The following is an 18,326-nucleotide window of genomic DNA, read 5'->3' as shown; positions in this document are numbered from 1 at the left end:
TTGATTTTACCTAAAATGATCCCAGTTCATGAGACCTGCAACCATATGAAACAACTAAACGACCACAGTTGAAAAGTCTTTTATTTCTGTTGATGAATAGAGATAAACCTCAATATTCTGTTGCGGAGATGTTAAGTTCAAAACAGACGGCAATAATTTACCTTTCTGTACATTAAAAAATACAGAACTTCAGAACAGCCTAATCCATAAAGATAAAAAATGGAATTTAGATTGATTATCAAAAGTGTTGATACTCACTAGCCATTCTTAACCTTGCACTCTAAATTAAAGAATCAACAGAAAATTCATTTATTTTAAACTTTTTAAAAATATAAATAGGCCATAAAGTATTTTCAGGGTGTCCGCAGATCTTTTCATGCATGTACCACTGCTGTATAACTTTTATGACTTAAACAGTGCATATATCATGTTAAAATTACGTAACTGATCCACAACTCACGAATGAATCATACGTCTGAACGTGATTCATTCTGGAAACATCTGCAATCATTTTCTCACTTTTTCACGTATATTCACGTATGACCAAAATGCATCTAGTTTTCCCTCACAGAACATTGGCACTGTCTGCTATGCCGTTCCGTATAAATGCTTCTGGAAACATCTATGTTGTTCTCGTACAACATGGGAAAAGTCAGATTTGTTGCATGGAATAACTACTTTAAACGATTATAATACCTTTAGAGATCAACTTATTAGCAGAAAGATGATAGAAAATTAGGCTGCCTGTTTTTTTGGAGATGAACTATCAAACACACCCATATTTACAGACTGTGAATAGATTATTTAAAAAAAAACATACTAATAATTAATACCAGTAATTAGTGGCATAAAAATTGGTTAAAAATTCACATTGTGTTTACATTTATGCCAATCCTATTTATTATACAGCAAAATAAATTTGTTCAAGCAAATAAACAAAAAATGTTTGTTAAGTGTTTATTTTGGGACAAGATTTCCTCAACTATTGTTGCACCAACGAGTTTGACCCCTGTGCCCACTAAGAACAAAAACTATTGATCCTGCACCAACAAAGGTTTATTGAACATCTTAGATGTTATGAGTGTAAATCCTTTTAACATTTATTAAAAGCTTTAATTAACTTTCAACATTCAAACTGCATTGTGGTTCAGAATAAAACCTTCCTGGGTTCTGGTCTGAACCGTGCAGAACTTCATTGTTGATGTTCACAGCTGCCCTGATGGCAGATTTCATGGCCGTCTCAATCCAGGCGTGAGGGAAGGCGGTGTGTTCCCCTGCAAAGTGGATCCTGCCTTCGCTCCTGAACAGTTCTTTGGAGTACTCGATGTGCTGGTAGGGGGTGAACAAAGCGAAAGCCCCCATGCTGTAAGGGTCGCTGCTCCACCTCTTGACGATCACACCAGTACACAGCGACCGGACCCGTTCACCGTGAATCTGTGCCAAATCTCTCAGAACCAGCTCTTTGAGGTCTTCATCGCTGGCCCCCAAAAACAGAAGAGAGTCATCAGACCAAGTGTAGGAGGCCAGGAGGACTCCAATGGTCTGGTTTTGGGGAAAACTGTGGCTGGGGTAGTAGATAAAGCGGGAGGGCCGGTCAGTGATGCTCTTTCCACCATGGATCCCCTCTGATTCCCAAAACTTCTCCCTGAAGGTGAGAAAGATTTTGGTGGCGCTGTCATAGTGGACCGACCTCATGACCTCCATCTTTCGGATGGACAGAGGAGGTTTAAAGTCAATGAAAAGAGCGGCTTTGGTGGTAGTCGTGACCAGGACCAAGTCAGCCTGAATCTGTCTGAATGAGGACTCGTTTACCGTCTTATACTCTACAATCACTCCTCCATCTGACTGACTTATGCGGACAACTTTAGAGTTCAGGTGAAGAGTTGAATCGAGAACATTAAGAAAAGCTCTGGGAAGATGATCCGACCCACCAGTCACCTCGTAGTACCTGAAGAAAGAAAGAAGAAAAGGTGATCAAGACTCGGGCCATCACGTTGAGAAAGTCAGTGCTTGTTTCTACATGACAGCAGGTAAGCCGTACATGCTATTGTCACTGATGTCAGTTTGGTCATAGATCATCTCTGTCAGTGCCGTGTGCATGAGGCTCTGCTCATTCAGAAGATCCCCGATCATTCTGACGGCTTCTGAACTCAGACCTCCAACCTCTTTCAGATACTCCTAGAAATAGAACATGTGGGCATCTTGAAACGTCACGATATAGGTATCAGCATTCTTTTTCCTGTATAGGACATACCTTCACAGAGTAATGGTCATATTTCTTGAATGCAGCCTGGCAGCCCTCTGCTTTTACTTCGGATTTTATCTGCATAAGAAGGAAAACTGTTCATTTGTGGAGGTCTTACACAGTTTGTTTCTGTTCAGAAAAATATCACCAGTATCGCTGTTTGAATTTTTGGACTTTCTCCCCTGAGACCTCTGATAGACTCTGGATTCAGTCAGAAGGTTTGGAGTCCATCTCTAGACGAAGGCCAAAATGTGCAGTCAACAGCAGAAAATGGACCAAAGGAAAAGTTGGATCAGCAGAAGCTGAAACGGACTTGCCAATCAAAACTGAACTGTGCTACCCAAATGTGGAACAAAAACCAAACTGACTAGATTCAGCTTCTTGCAGTCTGGTAACCCAACCACAGTGAAGTCTGTATGAGAATTCTTTATAACTTCAACATACCAAGGATGAAATCCTGTTTCCCATGAGAGACAACCAGTCTGGTTTTTTTTGTACAGCTTTTATTTTGATAAGCAAATTTTGAGTGAAGGCCAACCGTCTCCACCATTGGTTACTTTTAGGCTTTTTTTCTAGTTTAACATTATTGTTTATACGTCACACAAACTAAAACCAACAGCCATTTTTAAAACCTGATCAGTGTCAGAGACGTTTAAAATGGACTCCACCAGATGGTTTTTGTATTAAATTCTTAAAGACCTTATTTTAACTAACCATAACCAAGAAGTACTTCAATGAGCAGAACAGAGGAATGACTGCTGTCAGGTTTGAGTGAAGATTGATCCATTTTTGATGTAATAGATGCCATCCACTGTTAAATTAATATAGAAGTAGAGTAAACAAAACTATTGCGGTGAACTACCAGGTCCCGCCCATCAACACACGGCGCTAGGTGACGTTGATGTATTCACAGCGTACTAACCAAACGGCGCATGGTCATCCAAAGATCACAGATCTGGAAATGTGTGTTTCTGTGAAATATTTGTAAAATGCTATTGAAATATTTGAATACTTATTGCTAGATAATGTTGTTTATAAATATTTACTGTTGCTGTATGCCAAATATATTGGTTCACTATTTACCAGGTTTAAATGGATGTACTTGTTCTTATATGAGTTTAAAGTTGTTTTCACCTGGAAATGTGGTCATTAAATGGATGGAAAGCATCTATAGAACCTGATCTTTGAGTGAAGCCTATAGCCGTTGGTTGCGTGACCCATCCCTTTTGTTCAAGAGTTGGAAGCTACACGCATCACTTGATACTCAACATAAGCTACTCCACCAAGGATAATAGTAGAATCAGAACAGCAAATTCAAGCAGAGGGAAACTGCATTTCTCTTATGGACATATGGTGATGTCTGTGGAAGAAGTCAGAGGAAAACTTCAAAAGGGCTTTTACTGCAGTCCATGAGGCAGAGCTGAAAGCAGGAAATAACCCTGAACTGAGCAGTAGCAAGCTGAAGTAGAGAAAATTATGAAGAGGTGTGAATGGAAATGAAAGGGGCAGTAAAGACCACATAGAAAGCAACATTCGCTGGAATCACTGGGACCCACCTGATGAACAAAAAGTAGGTGGTAAACTAATTTAGACACAAAGCAGCAAAAACGCTAAAACTGCAATGGAATAAAGGAGGCCCTGAGTGCAACACTTAATAACATAAATTTAGTATCGCCACAAATTGCATAAAGAGCTACAGTAATTCATAGAGCGTGAGTTATTTTGCTGTCCCCGGTGACATGGCTGGTGTTAAAGAGTTAATTATTTTCCTATCTCAAATGTTCTATAAAAAAAACTATGGAATTCGAAAAATGCCGAAAGGAAAAAGGTAAATGGTCAATCTTGTTTTGAACTGACATTTACATTTACATTTCTGGAGAAGAACAAAGATTCTTAAACTGTAAAATGGGTATCTGACAAATGCGATCGTTGACTTTGCAGGATTACTGCATGTAGTCAGCAGTCATTAACACAACCAAGTCTGAATGAGGTTTACGACAATTCCACCACTCAATCATGAGTAAATGGTTCCATAATCTGCAGTAGATACATGTCACGCTGCACAAAACAGTTTAGAAAATCTTCTACGCTGATGACAGTCAGGTTTACATTGAAGAGCAGTTACAACATTTCCTGATTCTCACCTTTTCCAAAGCCTGTTGCAGCAGTTCATCAGCTGACTTGCCCTTCTCGCTGGGTTGCACCTTGTACCCGAGGAGACTGGCATTTCCTTTAACTGCATAAGTTCTTTTCTTTACTCCATTTACCAAGTAGTAGGTGTTGGGGTCATCCATGACAAATGTATTCATCTTCACACCCAACTTTGTGGCAACCCAGAGCACAATCCTGTTGACAGAACAGGAAGAAGCAAAAATAACTTATTTTTTCAGTTTTGGGGCGAGAAACTGATAAAAACTTGATTTCTATTTTTTCACACATTTGTTTAATCAATGTGAATAATGTCATTCTGACACATTTGCTTCAGAATCCACTAGAATTAAGTGAATTGTGATACAGTAGTTCAAAGAACATCTGTTATTTTGCTGTCACCAGCCACAGCTCCAGTGTTTAGCGGGTAAAATTTTGATTGGGTTTGTTATCTAGCTTCAGTTTTAATCGTTAACTTCAGTGTTTTTGATGTTAACATACTGGTGAAAACTAGGGATCCTCATGGCTCCAAGTTCAGCAAACCAGCCCTCTTCCGTGTTCCTGTGGGTTTCCACTCGACCTCCAACACGATTATTGGCCTCTAAAATGGTCACCTGATGGTTCAGACAGAAAAGCAAAACCGCACATCAGCACTTTTGCGTTATCAGAAAATAAAATGCTGTTAAAGGGAAAGAATTGATTTTCGAACATCATTGTTTTCAGTACAAACCAATTCTCTTTAGGACTTTCATGCAGACTCGTGGGATGTATTTCTTTTCCCACTGTACATTAGATCTTTGGTGTCCTGAACCATCCAAACCTTTCAAGGCCTTATGAGGCCGCAACAATTGACGTTTGTGGTATTGGATGAGAGGATGTCTTCATTGAGCATGACTAAGAATTAAACTGAGTCTAAAATCTGGATGTATATTTTGTGTGGATTGGTCGTTAGGTCAACTTGTGCAGGAGTCTCCCTGCTCAAACCTGGTGTCCGGCATCCTGCAACAACATGGCCGCCGTCAGTCCAGCCATGCCAGCTCCAACGATGACCACATGGTGAGGGGCGGTGATGTTTGGAAGGCCCTCCTGAACAGTCTGCAGCAGCACGTCATAGTCTGTGTCCTCCAGACAGTCGGTCAGATTCTCCTTCAGACTCTCAGCGGAGCTGCTGCTGTGCAGAGCGAGCAGCAGCACACAAGAAACATCTGCAATCAACACATCACCACAAAGCAAACCAACCAGTCATGCGTGGTGTTTTCACTTTTGAAGTTAGGGCAGCTTTTGTGATGGCACAGTCAAAGAGGACATCACTGTCCATTCCATGCTACTGCATGGTATGAATCCCGAAAAAAGGAGAAGTTCTAACTTGAATAGAAACTGTCACATGTTTTCCTGAAAAGAGTGAAAGAGAAATGTGGTTCAAATCCGGCCCTCAAAAAGCAGAAGCCAAATATTTCATGTGGTTTAAAGAATTGTAGAGGAAGGAAGAACTGAAAACTGCAGCTCTTACTACTTTATTCATATATAGTAAAAACCCTGTAAAACACAGGAACACAAGAGCACAATAATTTAAAAAAATGATGACAAGGGGGTTAATTCAATTAGTTTATCACTTAGTGTGTCAAAAGATTCACAACCCCTGTAGTTTCAGTAATACATGTCCAACACAAGAGGCCTTCAGCTCTTATCTGTTTGCTCAGCTGTTAAACAGGACAAGTAGAAAAAAAGTACCTTTTAGAATTTAAAATACTCACATAGTTTCACCTCCAGGAGATTCATGACAACTTTGTCTTGTTTTTTGACAAAAAACACAAAAAAATGTTTTTAATTCATGATGACCTAAAAAATGTAATTTAACTTCAGATTAACACATACAATGTCTTTACATAAAAAAAAGGTTTTGATAAAAACAAATTTGCAACTTACTATAAGGATAAAATCAGTTTTTGGAGTAGAAAATGGTCGACGAGGCGCCTGAAGAGAAACTGGAGGAAAGACTCAACTTCTGCTGGAATTCCTTCCTCCCTTGACGAGCTTTGCTGTTGCCACAGTCTGGATTTTTTTTGCTTCATCAGATTTGATTCTCCTTTGTGGCTTTAGTCATCACATGATCCAATACGTTTTTTCAGTTCAATCTAAATAAACCTGAAATCTGCATTAATTCTAGTCGATGTAAGAACGTCTCAAACGTTGTTTTCCTTTAACAAAAGTCTTTCATCTCATCTATTTATTCTTTAACGCACGACTCTGACTACACTTTATCTACTTTAAAATGGTCCCCACTGGTCTTTTCAATATGGTTCTGCCATTTTTTTAGCTAAAATCCAAAAACCTGTGTCGTTTCCTAGGACATATTTTCTGCAGAGCGGCAGGAGTTCGTCAGACATTTGTTGTGGGCGGGACTGTTGGCGCAAAAGTAGCTCTACTTTGAAATCCCAGCCTTTGTTTGTTTTCACTCCTGATCGCTTTCAGCCCTCACAACTTTAACCTAACATTAGCGGTGCAACAGAAATAGCAGCAACATCAGATCCATCCATCCGTCCAGTTCTGATCCAGATTCCAGCTCAGAAGAGGAAAACAAAGACGTTCATGGATCTGTTTGTCTGATCTAAACGGTGTGGAGCAGGAAGACTTTGGCCCCGCTTTGTCTTCAGAGTGCACCTTTTAACAAAGAGGTTTCTGCCATGCCCTGTCCTGTGCTTCGTTTCTCATTCACTCTGCCTCCACTCACCTGTTCCGGTTAAGTGCTCGTTCACGCCAGCTGCACTCACGGTACTCAGGACCTTTACATTTGCTTGTTTTCCGCCAGTACCTTGATCCAGTTGACGTTCCAGCTGTTTCCAGCTCACGTCTTCTAGTTTTTTACGTTTACGCCCTTTTTCTGACTCTGGTTAAGAGCTTCTGCCATCCCTTTGGAAGTTTCCTGCCTGTGTTTCTTCTCCTCCTCTTCTTCCGCCTTATTGGAGACAGTGGAGGTTCTGGATTTCTCGCCTCATTAAACCGCTGGGAGACGCTGCTCTACCTCGTTCATCTTTACTCACTGGAATTCCAGCCCCCACCTCTTCAGCCTTGATCTGGTGACGTCCTCCACTCTGCACTGCGACTCGCCGGGATTATTCCAGCCGCTGCTGCTTCAGAAAATGTCCAGCATAAGTGATTCTTTTTCACCACAGACTTGGTAGCAAGATTACTATTAACTTTTGCTCTTCTGACTTTCAGACTCACCTGTGCTCCTGGCAGCAGACCAACTTCCTCCGTTCCTTAAATATGCACTGCGTCTGACTAGGAAAGCATCTCTTGTCATCTTTACAAATCTAATTTTAAAGTTTGTGCAACCATACCTCATGTTTTTGTAAATGAAATTAAAGCACAGGGTCACAGGTGACCCACATGGAAGCACTATTCCCTCACAACAAGAGGCCCTGGTTGTGTGGTATTTGCACGTTCTCCTTGTCTTCTCTGACTTACATGTACAGTCTAAAAACATGCTTCAATGGTTAATTGGTGACTCTAAACTGTCTACGTGTGGATGTGGGAGCGTGTGAACCTGTGATGAACTGGCAAACCAGCCAGAGTTTACTCTGCCTATGCCCAGGAGTGGCTGGGATAGGCTCCAGCAGCCCTGAGGGATTAAGTGTTTGTAGAAAATGGATAGATAAATGGACACATGATTTGGTTTTTACCATTTTTTTTTTAAAGGAGATAGACGTGACTCTCTACATCTGGATGTTTGCACTGTGACATTTCCCAGCAACAGAGTCATCACCCAGAAGCATCAGGAGCTGGAAGCTTGAGGAATCAGCTGCTGTTCATACTCATACTTGCACAAGATTAAAGCACTAAAGCTAATTTAGATCTGAAAGCCTCAGTTGACACATGACTCCTTCAGTGCACGTAAAGCAGAAGTGCAGACAAAAGACTCAAATGGAGAGAAAGATTTCACAAACTTCATCATTTATAAGCAGTGAAGTTTTGGGTGGAAAGTCAATCCCTGTGATGGAACTCAAGCATCAAAGCAAATCTGATGGTTTCTGGGAAATCTTCATGTGTCGTTCGTTTAGGTGTAAACTAGTTAGTTTTTTTCATATATATAAATACACTTATGACCAAGAGGATCTGCAGGATGGGGTCTGTCAGATGAATTGATTGTAAAGTCTGCAATCCCGCTCCATCCTACACTAAGTCACAATTGTCCTTATGGGTGAATATGGGCTGTCTGTGAGAGAAAAATGGACGGCTCAGTGAACCCATAGAAGGAAAATGTTCATGCACATGACAGGTCGTAACACCTAATTAACATTTTTTCTTCTTTGATCCTCCTGCAATCTTTCAAACTTTGCATATTAAAAGGCATCGAAAAGCAATTTAGAACCCTTTCATGGGTAATAGAGGTCTAGATCCGTTTATGTGGCCCAAATTGGGATCATTAGGACTACAAACGACTAGTTTGGATCCGTTTTCAAACGATGACGCCCGTCATGTGATTGTTATGCCAGACGAAGGAGGAGAAAACAAAGTTTTGTTGCTCTTACCATCAGGTCAGCCTACATGAAAGCAAAAATACCCCAAATCGCTCGTGATTTGAAGCTTTGTTATTATGAAAGCAGGTTGAAATAAGTTTTAAAAAAAACTGAAATCGGCCTTAAATAATTTAATTTATGTTGTAAAGTTGTACTTGTAAACCTGAACATCAGTGAAGAATCACCTCTTTCTACAACCAGCCTCTAGTGGCCGGTTAAAGAACTGCAACATTTCAGCAGCGCTTCAAATTCGGGAGAAACAAATATGGCTCAGAGGTTTATAGATACAAAAGTAAGATATGATTTTGAGGTTCATTTGTGTTATATGGTGATGTCCATTAAAGAAAAAGATTACTTCTTAAAAATAAAGATTATTCTTTATTTTTAGCTCTACATTAGTATATGTAGAGCTGTTTGTACACCAAAAAAAGTATCTGAAACAAAAACATAAAATGCAGAATATTTTGATGTAGAGGTATTTCATTTCCATCTATCCATCCATCTTCAGAATCCACTGAATCCCTTTTGGGGTCACAGGGTTGCTAGAAGCGAACCAGCTACTGTTTGGCGATGGCAGGAACCAAACACCTGAACAGGTCACCAGCCCAGAGTTATTCCCAACCTTTATATCAGTAACATGTATAATTTCAATGTTTTAAAAAATCTGTATTCAAAGAATGGACAATGGTCTGGAGGACTGTTCACCTTTATGCTTATGTACATGGGATTGGAGAAACCAAGGAAAACCAAGGAAAACACAAGAAACTACAGTTCAACCAAATTTAATCCACCCCAAAACAAGACTTTAAAGAAAAACAAAAAGATTGTTAACACGATTCAGCTATTATGAAAAGAAACAAATACCGGTAGATGTGAAGTTTCCAAACCGAAAGACAAAAGGCATTAATTGACTGACTTAAAACAAAAGTAGCAAAAAACTCTTCACACGACAATTTAAGCGGAACGAAGAACAAAATAAAAACTAGATATAGAAAAGGATTATTAATATAGAAACATTGAAAGTAAATAGTAAACTGCAGATTTTGGCTCCGAAAACAGACCAAAGGCCTTAAAGCTCATCTCTGATTTCATCATTGTTTGGTACCGACTCTGCCTGATTAGCAATGTTGGTAGCTGCCCTGATTGCAGATTTCATGGCTGTTTCAATCCAAGCATGAGGAAAAGCTGTGTGTTCACCAGCAAAGTGGATTCTGCCCTCACTTCTGAACAGCTCACTGGCGTACTGTACGTGCTGGTAGGGTCCAAACAGAGCGAATGCACCCAAACTGTAGGAATCCAGGCTCCACTTCTTTACCACCATCCCAGTGAGGAGAGACCGGACGTGATCACCATGGATCTCCACCAAGTCTCTCATGATGAGGTCTTGTAACTGAGTGTCGTTCATGCCCAGGAGGAACTGGGAGTCTTCAGCCCAGGTGTAGGAGGCCAGGAGAACGCCGGTTCTGTTGTTGTCATGGAAGCTGTGGCTTGGGTAGTAGATGAAACGAGAGGCTCGGTCTGTGACGCTCTTTCCTCCTTTGATTCCATCTCTCTCCCAGAATTTCTCACTGAAGGTCAAGACCACTTTGGTGGAGCTTCCATATTGGATGGATCTCATGGCCTCAACCTTATTAGTGGAGAGTGGAGGCTTTAAGTCCATCAGGAGAGCTGCTTTGGCTGTGGTGGTTACCAGGACCGCATCAGCCTGAAGAGACTTGATTTCTTGGTTCAGTTGATATTTTAAAGTGACCTCGTTTGATGTTTGATCTATTTCTTTGACAGCAGCATTTAAGATGACCTCTGTCTTAGTTAACGTGTTCTTTAAGGTAGTGGGAATGAGATCTGTTCCCCCAGTCACTTCTGAATAGCTGTAAAACAAAAATCCCAGAGTTACCACACTCATTAGATGCCTTTCCAATACACATATGTGCAAAAGTTTTATTGAAATTCTAGAAACATGGAAAAATACAATTTGAATTTGGCAGTAACACTATTTCCTTTAAATCCTAATAATGTGAATAAACACAAACCAACTCACGCGATAAGTCATTTAAAAACATGGTGACAGATGTGAACATTACTTTGACTGACAGCAGAGCCATTCAAATTTCTGCCACGACACTAGCGCTCCTCATCATGTATCAAAGGCGAGGTCAGCGTTTTCTCCAGGCCGTGGAGCGGCGAGCTCCGTACACATGGGAGTGGCTATGTAAAAAGCCATTTTGGGAAATGTTGGTTGGTGGGTTGGTGATTTTGGCATCGCAACCAAGACCGTCAAAGATTAATAGCAGATGTGCTCCAATGACACATTGGTTACCTCTGATAGATACAACAACATAAGGTCTGTTTTATAACCCATGTTGATTAGATTTTCATTTTTAAATACTTTACTTTTGCCAGAAAATAAGAAACCTAAACAGAAAAATTTGTGATTTTGCAAACAGTCAAATGTAGGTTTTTATATCCTTGTAAAGCCTGCAGGATTTAGCGGAGTTGAATAAGTACAAAATCTGTACGACCCGCCTGTGTCGCTTGCAGCATGCCAGTAGAAAGAAATGTGCATGAACATTTTTTCCCTACGGGTTCAGTGAACAATCTACCACTTTGATTTTTTGTGCGGGTCACCTGCATGACCCGTACAGGTTTGACCATTTTTCACTAGCAGACAGCCGCTTTCCACCCATAAGGACTAAGACTACGAGAGGGTTGAAAAAAAAAGTTAACAAAGAAATGTGCATGACAGCCCTGTGTCCGGTATACTTCACTTTTATCTACACTTAAGCTACGTTCGCAGTGACTTTGGCAACCCTCGCTTAAGCAAAGACTTTTAACTAGAAGTCCATAACCAGACGTATATATGCGCTACTAAACAACACACGTCTAGCTGTTCACCACTATGTACCGGTGGAATAAGATGCAAATGAATAAAGTCTTTTCTTACTCTACTTCGTCACCAATATCGTTCTCAAAGTAGATCATCTCTGACAGAGCCAGTGACATGATGGCGTTTTCATTCAGCACATCTCCCAGCATTCTGATGGTCTCAGTGTCTAGCTTTGCTTCCTTGATAAAATATTCCTGTGGTACAAAACACAACATTTATTTTTTTGTCATCCTTTTAAATGTCAATAATAAGTCGATAGATAATAAATCATAAATAAATAAACTAAGCCTTTCTAAAGTGTAAATTAAGAACAGGAATCCAACCAAGCTCTTCAGTACTTTTCAGAAAAAGAGATTAAAACATCTGAGTTTGACAGGAAATGGTTCTTAGTTTTGATCAAAGAGCACAGCTGACTGTCTTTGTTTTCGGCTGAACTTCTTTCAGGTCTGCTCCTACCTTCACAGTGTAGTGGTCGAACATTTTCAGTGCTTCCATACATCCTTTGGTACTGACTATGTCTTTTACCTAGAAAAGCAAAAAAGACACTTAAGATAAAAAAAAATTACCAAGAAACCAACTCATAAAATGACCAAATCTGTTATTTTTATCATGATTCATTTTTATCTTTCTGAATACTTATTGAGGCTTGCCAATTAAAAGCTGTCTGAGACCAGACATAAATGCGTTCTTAGTATTAGGAAAAAAATATAAAGTGTGTTTTGACTCATATGGGGTTTCATCAGTACGGGTTCTGTAGGTTTTGAGTTATTGGGGTTTGTAGAGGTTTATATGGAGAGGTCGTCTCTTAAGGGGAGTGCAGGAGTGTCTTGAAATTCCTTTAAGACTAGTACGGCCACCTAAAGGACGTGTTAAATAGGAGCCCAAGATATACACATGTTGTAAGTGCATTGTACAAGTATTCGTGAGGTAAATATGAGTGATGCTGTCATAGGGTGTCCTTGCATCCCCTGCACGCATACACAAATGTTGCAGGTGCCCATAGGACACCCACACAAACTACACTCTGATCGGCAACATTGCGCAAGGAGATGCAACTACTCACGTGACCGCAATACGAGAGGGTTGAAAAAATAAAAAATCTGTATGACAGCCCTGTCATACAGGCATACTTCACTCTAATCTACACTTTAGCTAGGTTCACAGTGACCTTGACAACCCTCGCTTAAGCAAACACTTTTAACTAGAGGTCTATAAACAGACGTAAATATGCGCTATGGGCTTCTGCGTTTCAAACTCGGACATTAACCCAAGTTTCAATGACCATTTTTGGGCTCTATGTACAAAACACATGGCCATTGAAAGTTAAACCAGTTGAACTCAGGAATTTGGGAATAACTTATGGATGGCACCTGTTTGAAAATTGATCATGGAGGACAAATAAATCAATAAATAATTGCGGTTTATTTCCGGTCAGACATGCATTCATGAATGTAGCATCGCATTTTGTTTAGATGTTTGCTATGACCTGTTGGTGACAGCACACTCATGGAAAAACCACCTTCATGAATGTTTTCCTTCAATAGGTTCACTGAGCGGTCTACTAGCTTGCGTGACCCATACAGGTTTGCCCATTTTTGCCTGCAGACAACCCATATCCACCCATATAGGGGGAGTTGGGATTGATGTCTTTCCTTAAAGAATGAAATTCCATTACTTACCCAACCTTACCCCTTATGTAAGCATAATATAAGCACATTAAAGGAAATACTTTGGTTCCCTTTCTCAGGCACGCAACAGTCACAGTAATGTGGGGACATCACCCTCAGAGATGCTACCAATACAGTTTATACTCGTCTTTCATTTAAAGAAAAAGTAAAATTGAGTTACATACTGCTGTCAATGATTCAGTTAATATGTCATGGGCAGATTTGTTGCACTTAGGAGGTGGAATGTTGTAGTTCAGGAGGCAGGGGTTGTTGTTCACTAAATGTTTCTTAATCTTCTTTCCATTCACGAAATAGAAGGTCTCCTTATCGTCCATGATGAATTTGTTGGTTGTGAGATTCAGCTTCTTCACAAGTGAGAGAAGGATCCTGTGCAAAGGTTTGGATGTTAAGTCACCCAGGCATCGCTGGTCTGTTGGTGTTGAATTTGTGTGTATCACTCACTGGTGAGTTGATGGGATCCTCATGGCCCCCAGTTCCACATACCAGCCCTCCTTTTCGTTCCTGTATGTGTGAACTCGTCCTCCAACTCGCTCACTAGCTTCTAGAATAGTGACCTTAGGTCACATTATAAACAAATTCACATTAATCAAATGTGCAAGAATAATCTTTGAAGACTGCTAAGACGATGTCATAAAGTGTGAGTAAAACATAAAAACTACACCTAGCTGCATGTAAGTTAAACCCTGAAAACATCCGTTTGTTGGAATTTTGATTTGATTTTCAAATTCAAAATAAAACAGATATAAACAGAAATAATAAAACTGCTTGAAAAAGGAAGAAAATAAGAAAAGATTAATTTTCATCCCCAATTGTCCCACATTAAACAAATACATTTTTACGCTTCAACATAGATTATTATTTAGATGGACACAAAAGAATGAAAGAAAAAGAAAATGACCAAACTATAACAAAAGCATCTAAGGACCCCAGTTCATGATCGTCTGTTTCTTGTCTCATTAGGTTTTTAAATTATCTAATTTACATGTTTCCAATTTTATTTTTATTTTTTATTGTGTAACATTTTAACTATTTTTGATTCTTTCCTCCATTTTATTCCACTACCTCCCCCCCACACACAAAAACACAGAGACTGTTTTATGCTGTTCTGACATAACATTGTTTGCATTGTATTATATTTTATTATATCTGTAAACTTTCATAATTTTGATTCATAGAATAGAATACTGATGTGCACATAATAACCCAATTTTCCTGATGGCTTGTCTTTGTAATGCCCACAGTGGCTGTAGGGTACTTTTGTAGGGGTGTCCCAAACTCATATTAATCTAATTGAGAAGACATTTAACCTTGTTTAGTATCCCTATGCTCCTAAATACTTAAATCCTAAAATGTGTTTAAATGGAATCCTATTAAAATCAATGACTTCTCTACATTTTCTTTTCATCTTTTTTTAGTGATTACAAACTTGGTCAAGCTTCCATCCTGCTGCTGCTCTTCACATCCCTACCTTGTATCCCGCATCCTCCAGGAGTTTGGCTGTAGTCAGTCCAGCCATGCCGGCTCCAACGATGGCCACATGATAGGTTTTAGCTGTTTTCGGAAGGCCTTTGTCCAGAGTTTCGTGCAGTAGTTCATAGTCTGTGTCATTCAGACAGTCTTGCAGCGTCGTCTTCAGCTTGACTTCAGTGTTGCAGCTCAGATGTAGAAAGGCCAGCAGGAAGATTGTAACTAAAGACGCAAAATCAAAAAAATATTTCACGTTTCATTCTGGGGGATGGCAACAGAATAATGAAGTGCTTATTTTTCTGATATCTGGACAACCAGATAAATCTGTCGAATTGATGTATACCAATATATTATTATGTCTCAAAGTGACATAAATCAATTTACAACTGTTCTTGGAAGATACTATTTGGGCATTGTAGGGTTATTTGCCTCAGACAGGTAGATCGGGTTGGATCGCAGGAATATAAACCGGTTCATAGATTAGGTCAATTAATTGCAACGCCACATATACTGTATATATAAATATAAGGAAATAAATAAGAAAATCTTTTGGAGCTTGTTGATCAAATTTAGATGTATTAATATAACGACAGGTAGTGCAGCATGACTCTCCAACCCTTTGTAGAGAATCTAATGTGAACTTGTGGAACCCCTCCCCCCCACCCCCATCTTAATGCTGGTAAGATTATTTGTTTCTCGAGAACTTTGTTAATGAAATAACATTTAAGATTATTGCAAAATACTATAAATCTCTTCTGAGTTTTTGTTTTCTGAGCGTCCTTTAACCTTGCAGTGGCCGTGGAATCAAAGCTCGTTCAAGGTTTACTTTCTGATCCTTCCAAATTTCAATATTTAGAAAACACTTACAGAAATATAACTTTAACATTTTTTTTAAGTAAATAGAGAAAACAACTCTGTAGGGTTAAGGTCATGTCACACAGCCACTACGTAAATTTTACTCATTTTCCACATATTTAATTCTTTTCTTTTGTAACACAAGCGTGATATACATAATTCTTGATAAGTGTTTCTTGTGTTTGTCATTCATCGATGTGTACAGATGACCTTCAAAGATTTCGGCTGACGGGTCATCACGTGAATTCGATTTTGAGCTGTTTAAAATACTTGGACGGTTGAGAATTACGCAGTAAACTTTAAAACGTTTTATGCAATTGTGCGCGATTTTTGTGAGATGCATGGGCAAATTTGTGGCTTTCTATGACCGTTCCGTGTTTGTCTAACAGACTTTTCACGCATGTACCACCGATGTGTACATTTTATATCACGAGCATGGCGTACATATCTCGTCAAAACTACTGAGCGCATGAATCATTAATAAATTACATGTAAAAAAGCGCAATAATCACAAAAGGTTCATGTTCCATGTTAATTTACATGTTCTTTGCATGTTTTTTGTTCCTTAGTTTTAACGTGGTTAATTTCTGATACATCTGTGAAAATTTCACGTAAAGACCACAACTTTTCTCCCTTTTTCCACGTAGGTTCATGCATGACCAATTTTCAACTGTGCAATATGCGCAAAATGTATGTAGTGGCTGTGTAACACAGCCTTTATAAACAATAACACTAATAATGAGCTTCAGTAAGGGAAATAATATTAAAACAAGGCTCAATAAAAAAAAAAAAATAGTTGTCCCACAAAATATTAAAATTACAGGAAAGTATTTAATTTTTAGCATAAAAAAATCGTAATAACAAAAGCCTGAATGTTTCATCAATTCTTAAAGATTCACAGTATGTCTGCAAATACTTACACAGAAGGCACCTCAGTTTAAATGACGCCATCCTCATAGGCCTGGAATGGAGACAAATACATGATCATCCGGCTTGTAAACTACAACACTTTCAATAAAACACAAAGTGTTGTGTAGTTTTTCTAAATTCTGATTAAGTAAAATATTTTTAAAAAACCTGACTGCTATAATAAACAATTCAAGTTAAAAAAAAATAAAAAACCTTTTCCGTTTAAAAATGATTGAAATGACAAAGTTGTTTTCTAAATCTAAATGAGGAAAAAGAAATTCTCACCTTGTGTCAAAGCTGTAAATGAGTCAGACAGCAGCAGTCCTCACAGCATCTTATAGCAGTAGCAAATGGGTGGGTTGGATGGTGCAACTATTGCATCTTTTTCCATTGAAAAGGTGTGTTTCTCCTCTAGTTATTTGGAAAGATGACAGGACGATTGAGCAGTGTGGTTGGTAAATTATTAATTCTAAGGTACAAGTATTCTTAACTATCTATTTTTTTAATGTTAAGAACTAACTTTCATTTAAAAAGCTGCAGAGCGTACTGTAATAGAAACAGAAGGAAAGGGCCATTCATTGCAGTGCTTGGAGCGAGAGCTGTGGAGACCACCAGAATGAGATCCAGACCCAGAATGCCTTCATTGTGCTGTCCTATGGGGTCAAGATGACCATTGACGTGTTCTCCATACCATGACAAAGGTGGAGAGGATTTCATGTAATCCATGGAAACCAGTGAAGTTCAGGGCTGTCTTCTGGGGTCTAGATGACCCAACTCCCAATGTTAAAGTGCCTAGGATAGCACAAGGGTCAAATTAAAACCGTCACCATATTAGTGCAAAAGCAATGTGTACATGATTAAACACCTTAGGTCATGTTTACACAGTATGGTGAACACTCCAAACAAGTGGAAGTGCATATAGCAGATTATATGAAATTGCCACTATATATATATATATATATATATATTCGATTTATACAATTTGTCTGATCAGAACAAAATTATGAAAGTTATGCAAAACTATAGGATGAAATAACTCAGCAGGGGTGGGATTAGAAAAGTTGCTTCTTCCTAGTCACAATCAAGCAACCAATCAATCTCTACTCCATTTTGGTCAATCACAATATTTAACAGATCAAATGTGACGTAAGTGAGTTTGTGTTTTTATTTTTTCTATGCATTTCATTATTTCTGATGAGCTTGATAAATCTGTGATTTATTTTTCCATTGTCTATAATTACTGCTTGAAATAAAGCATAATAAATCAAAGTGGTTCATCTATCTATCTATCTATCTATCTATCTATCTATCTATCTATCTATCTATCTATCTATCTATCTATCTATCTATCTATCTATCTATCTATCTATCTATCTATCTATCTATCTACCTATCTATCTATCTATCTATCTATCTACATACATATATAAACAAATACAAATATGCATGTTAACAAATGCATGCATATGTTAACAACATGAACACAGAGCAGTTTAATAAGGTTTTGCCCTCACAAAGAAAGTAATTTTTTAATCTGTTTGTTTAGTCCTGAAGCACCTTCTTCGCCTTCCAGATAACAACCGGTCAAAAGGATCATAACCACAGTGTTT

At 38.8% G+C, this 18,326-nt stretch overlaps 2 protein-coding genes across 2 annotated transcripts; both read right to left on the bottom strand.

Moving 5' to 3' along the window:
- Positions 1-63: 63 nt before the first annotated feature.
- LOC101163441 (L-amino-acid oxidase-like) lies at positions 64-6,450 on the bottom strand. The gene is made up of 8 exons (XM_020711446.3): positions 6,320-6,450; positions 6,148-6,183; positions 5,378-5,598; positions 4,895-5,007; positions 4,390-4,591; positions 2,255-2,323; positions 2,042-2,178; positions 64-1,948 (listed from the first exon to the last, which is right to left on the bottom strand). The coding sequence occupies exons 2-8, from the start codon at positions 6,170-6,172 to the stop codon at positions 1,117-1,119; spliced, it is 1,599 nt and encodes a 532-aa protein (XP_020567105.2). The 5' UTR covers positions 6,173-6,183; positions 6,320-6,450; the 3' UTR covers positions 64-1,116.
- Positions 6,451-9,679: 3,229 nt separating this feature from the next.
- LOC101160780 (L-amino-acid oxidase) lies at positions 9,680-17,063 on the bottom strand. The gene is made up of 8 exons (XM_023948951.2): positions 17,002-17,063; positions 16,728-16,768; positions 14,954-15,174; positions 13,927-14,039; positions 13,650-13,851; positions 12,254-12,322; positions 11,855-11,991; positions 9,680-10,781 (listed from the first exon to the last, which is right to left on the bottom strand). The coding sequence occupies exons 2-8, from the start codon at positions 16,762-16,764 to the stop codon at positions 9,983-9,985; spliced, it is 1,578 nt and encodes a 525-aa protein (XP_023804719.1). The 5' UTR covers positions 16,765-16,768; positions 17,002-17,063; the 3' UTR covers positions 9,680-9,982.
- Between the last annotated feature and the right edge of the window lie 1,263 nt (positions 17,064-18,326).

Source organism: Oryzias latipes, chromosome 18, assembly GCF_053564925.1.
Source record: "Oryzias latipes strain Hd-rR chromosome 18, Olatipes_Hd-rR_3.1".
Taxonomy (NCBI): Eukaryota; Metazoa; Chordata; class Actinopteri; order Beloniformes; family Adrianichthyidae; genus Oryzias; species Oryzias latipes.
The sequence above is the reverse complement of the archived record's forward strand: the minus strand, read 5'-3'. Positions and strand labels throughout refer to the sequence as shown.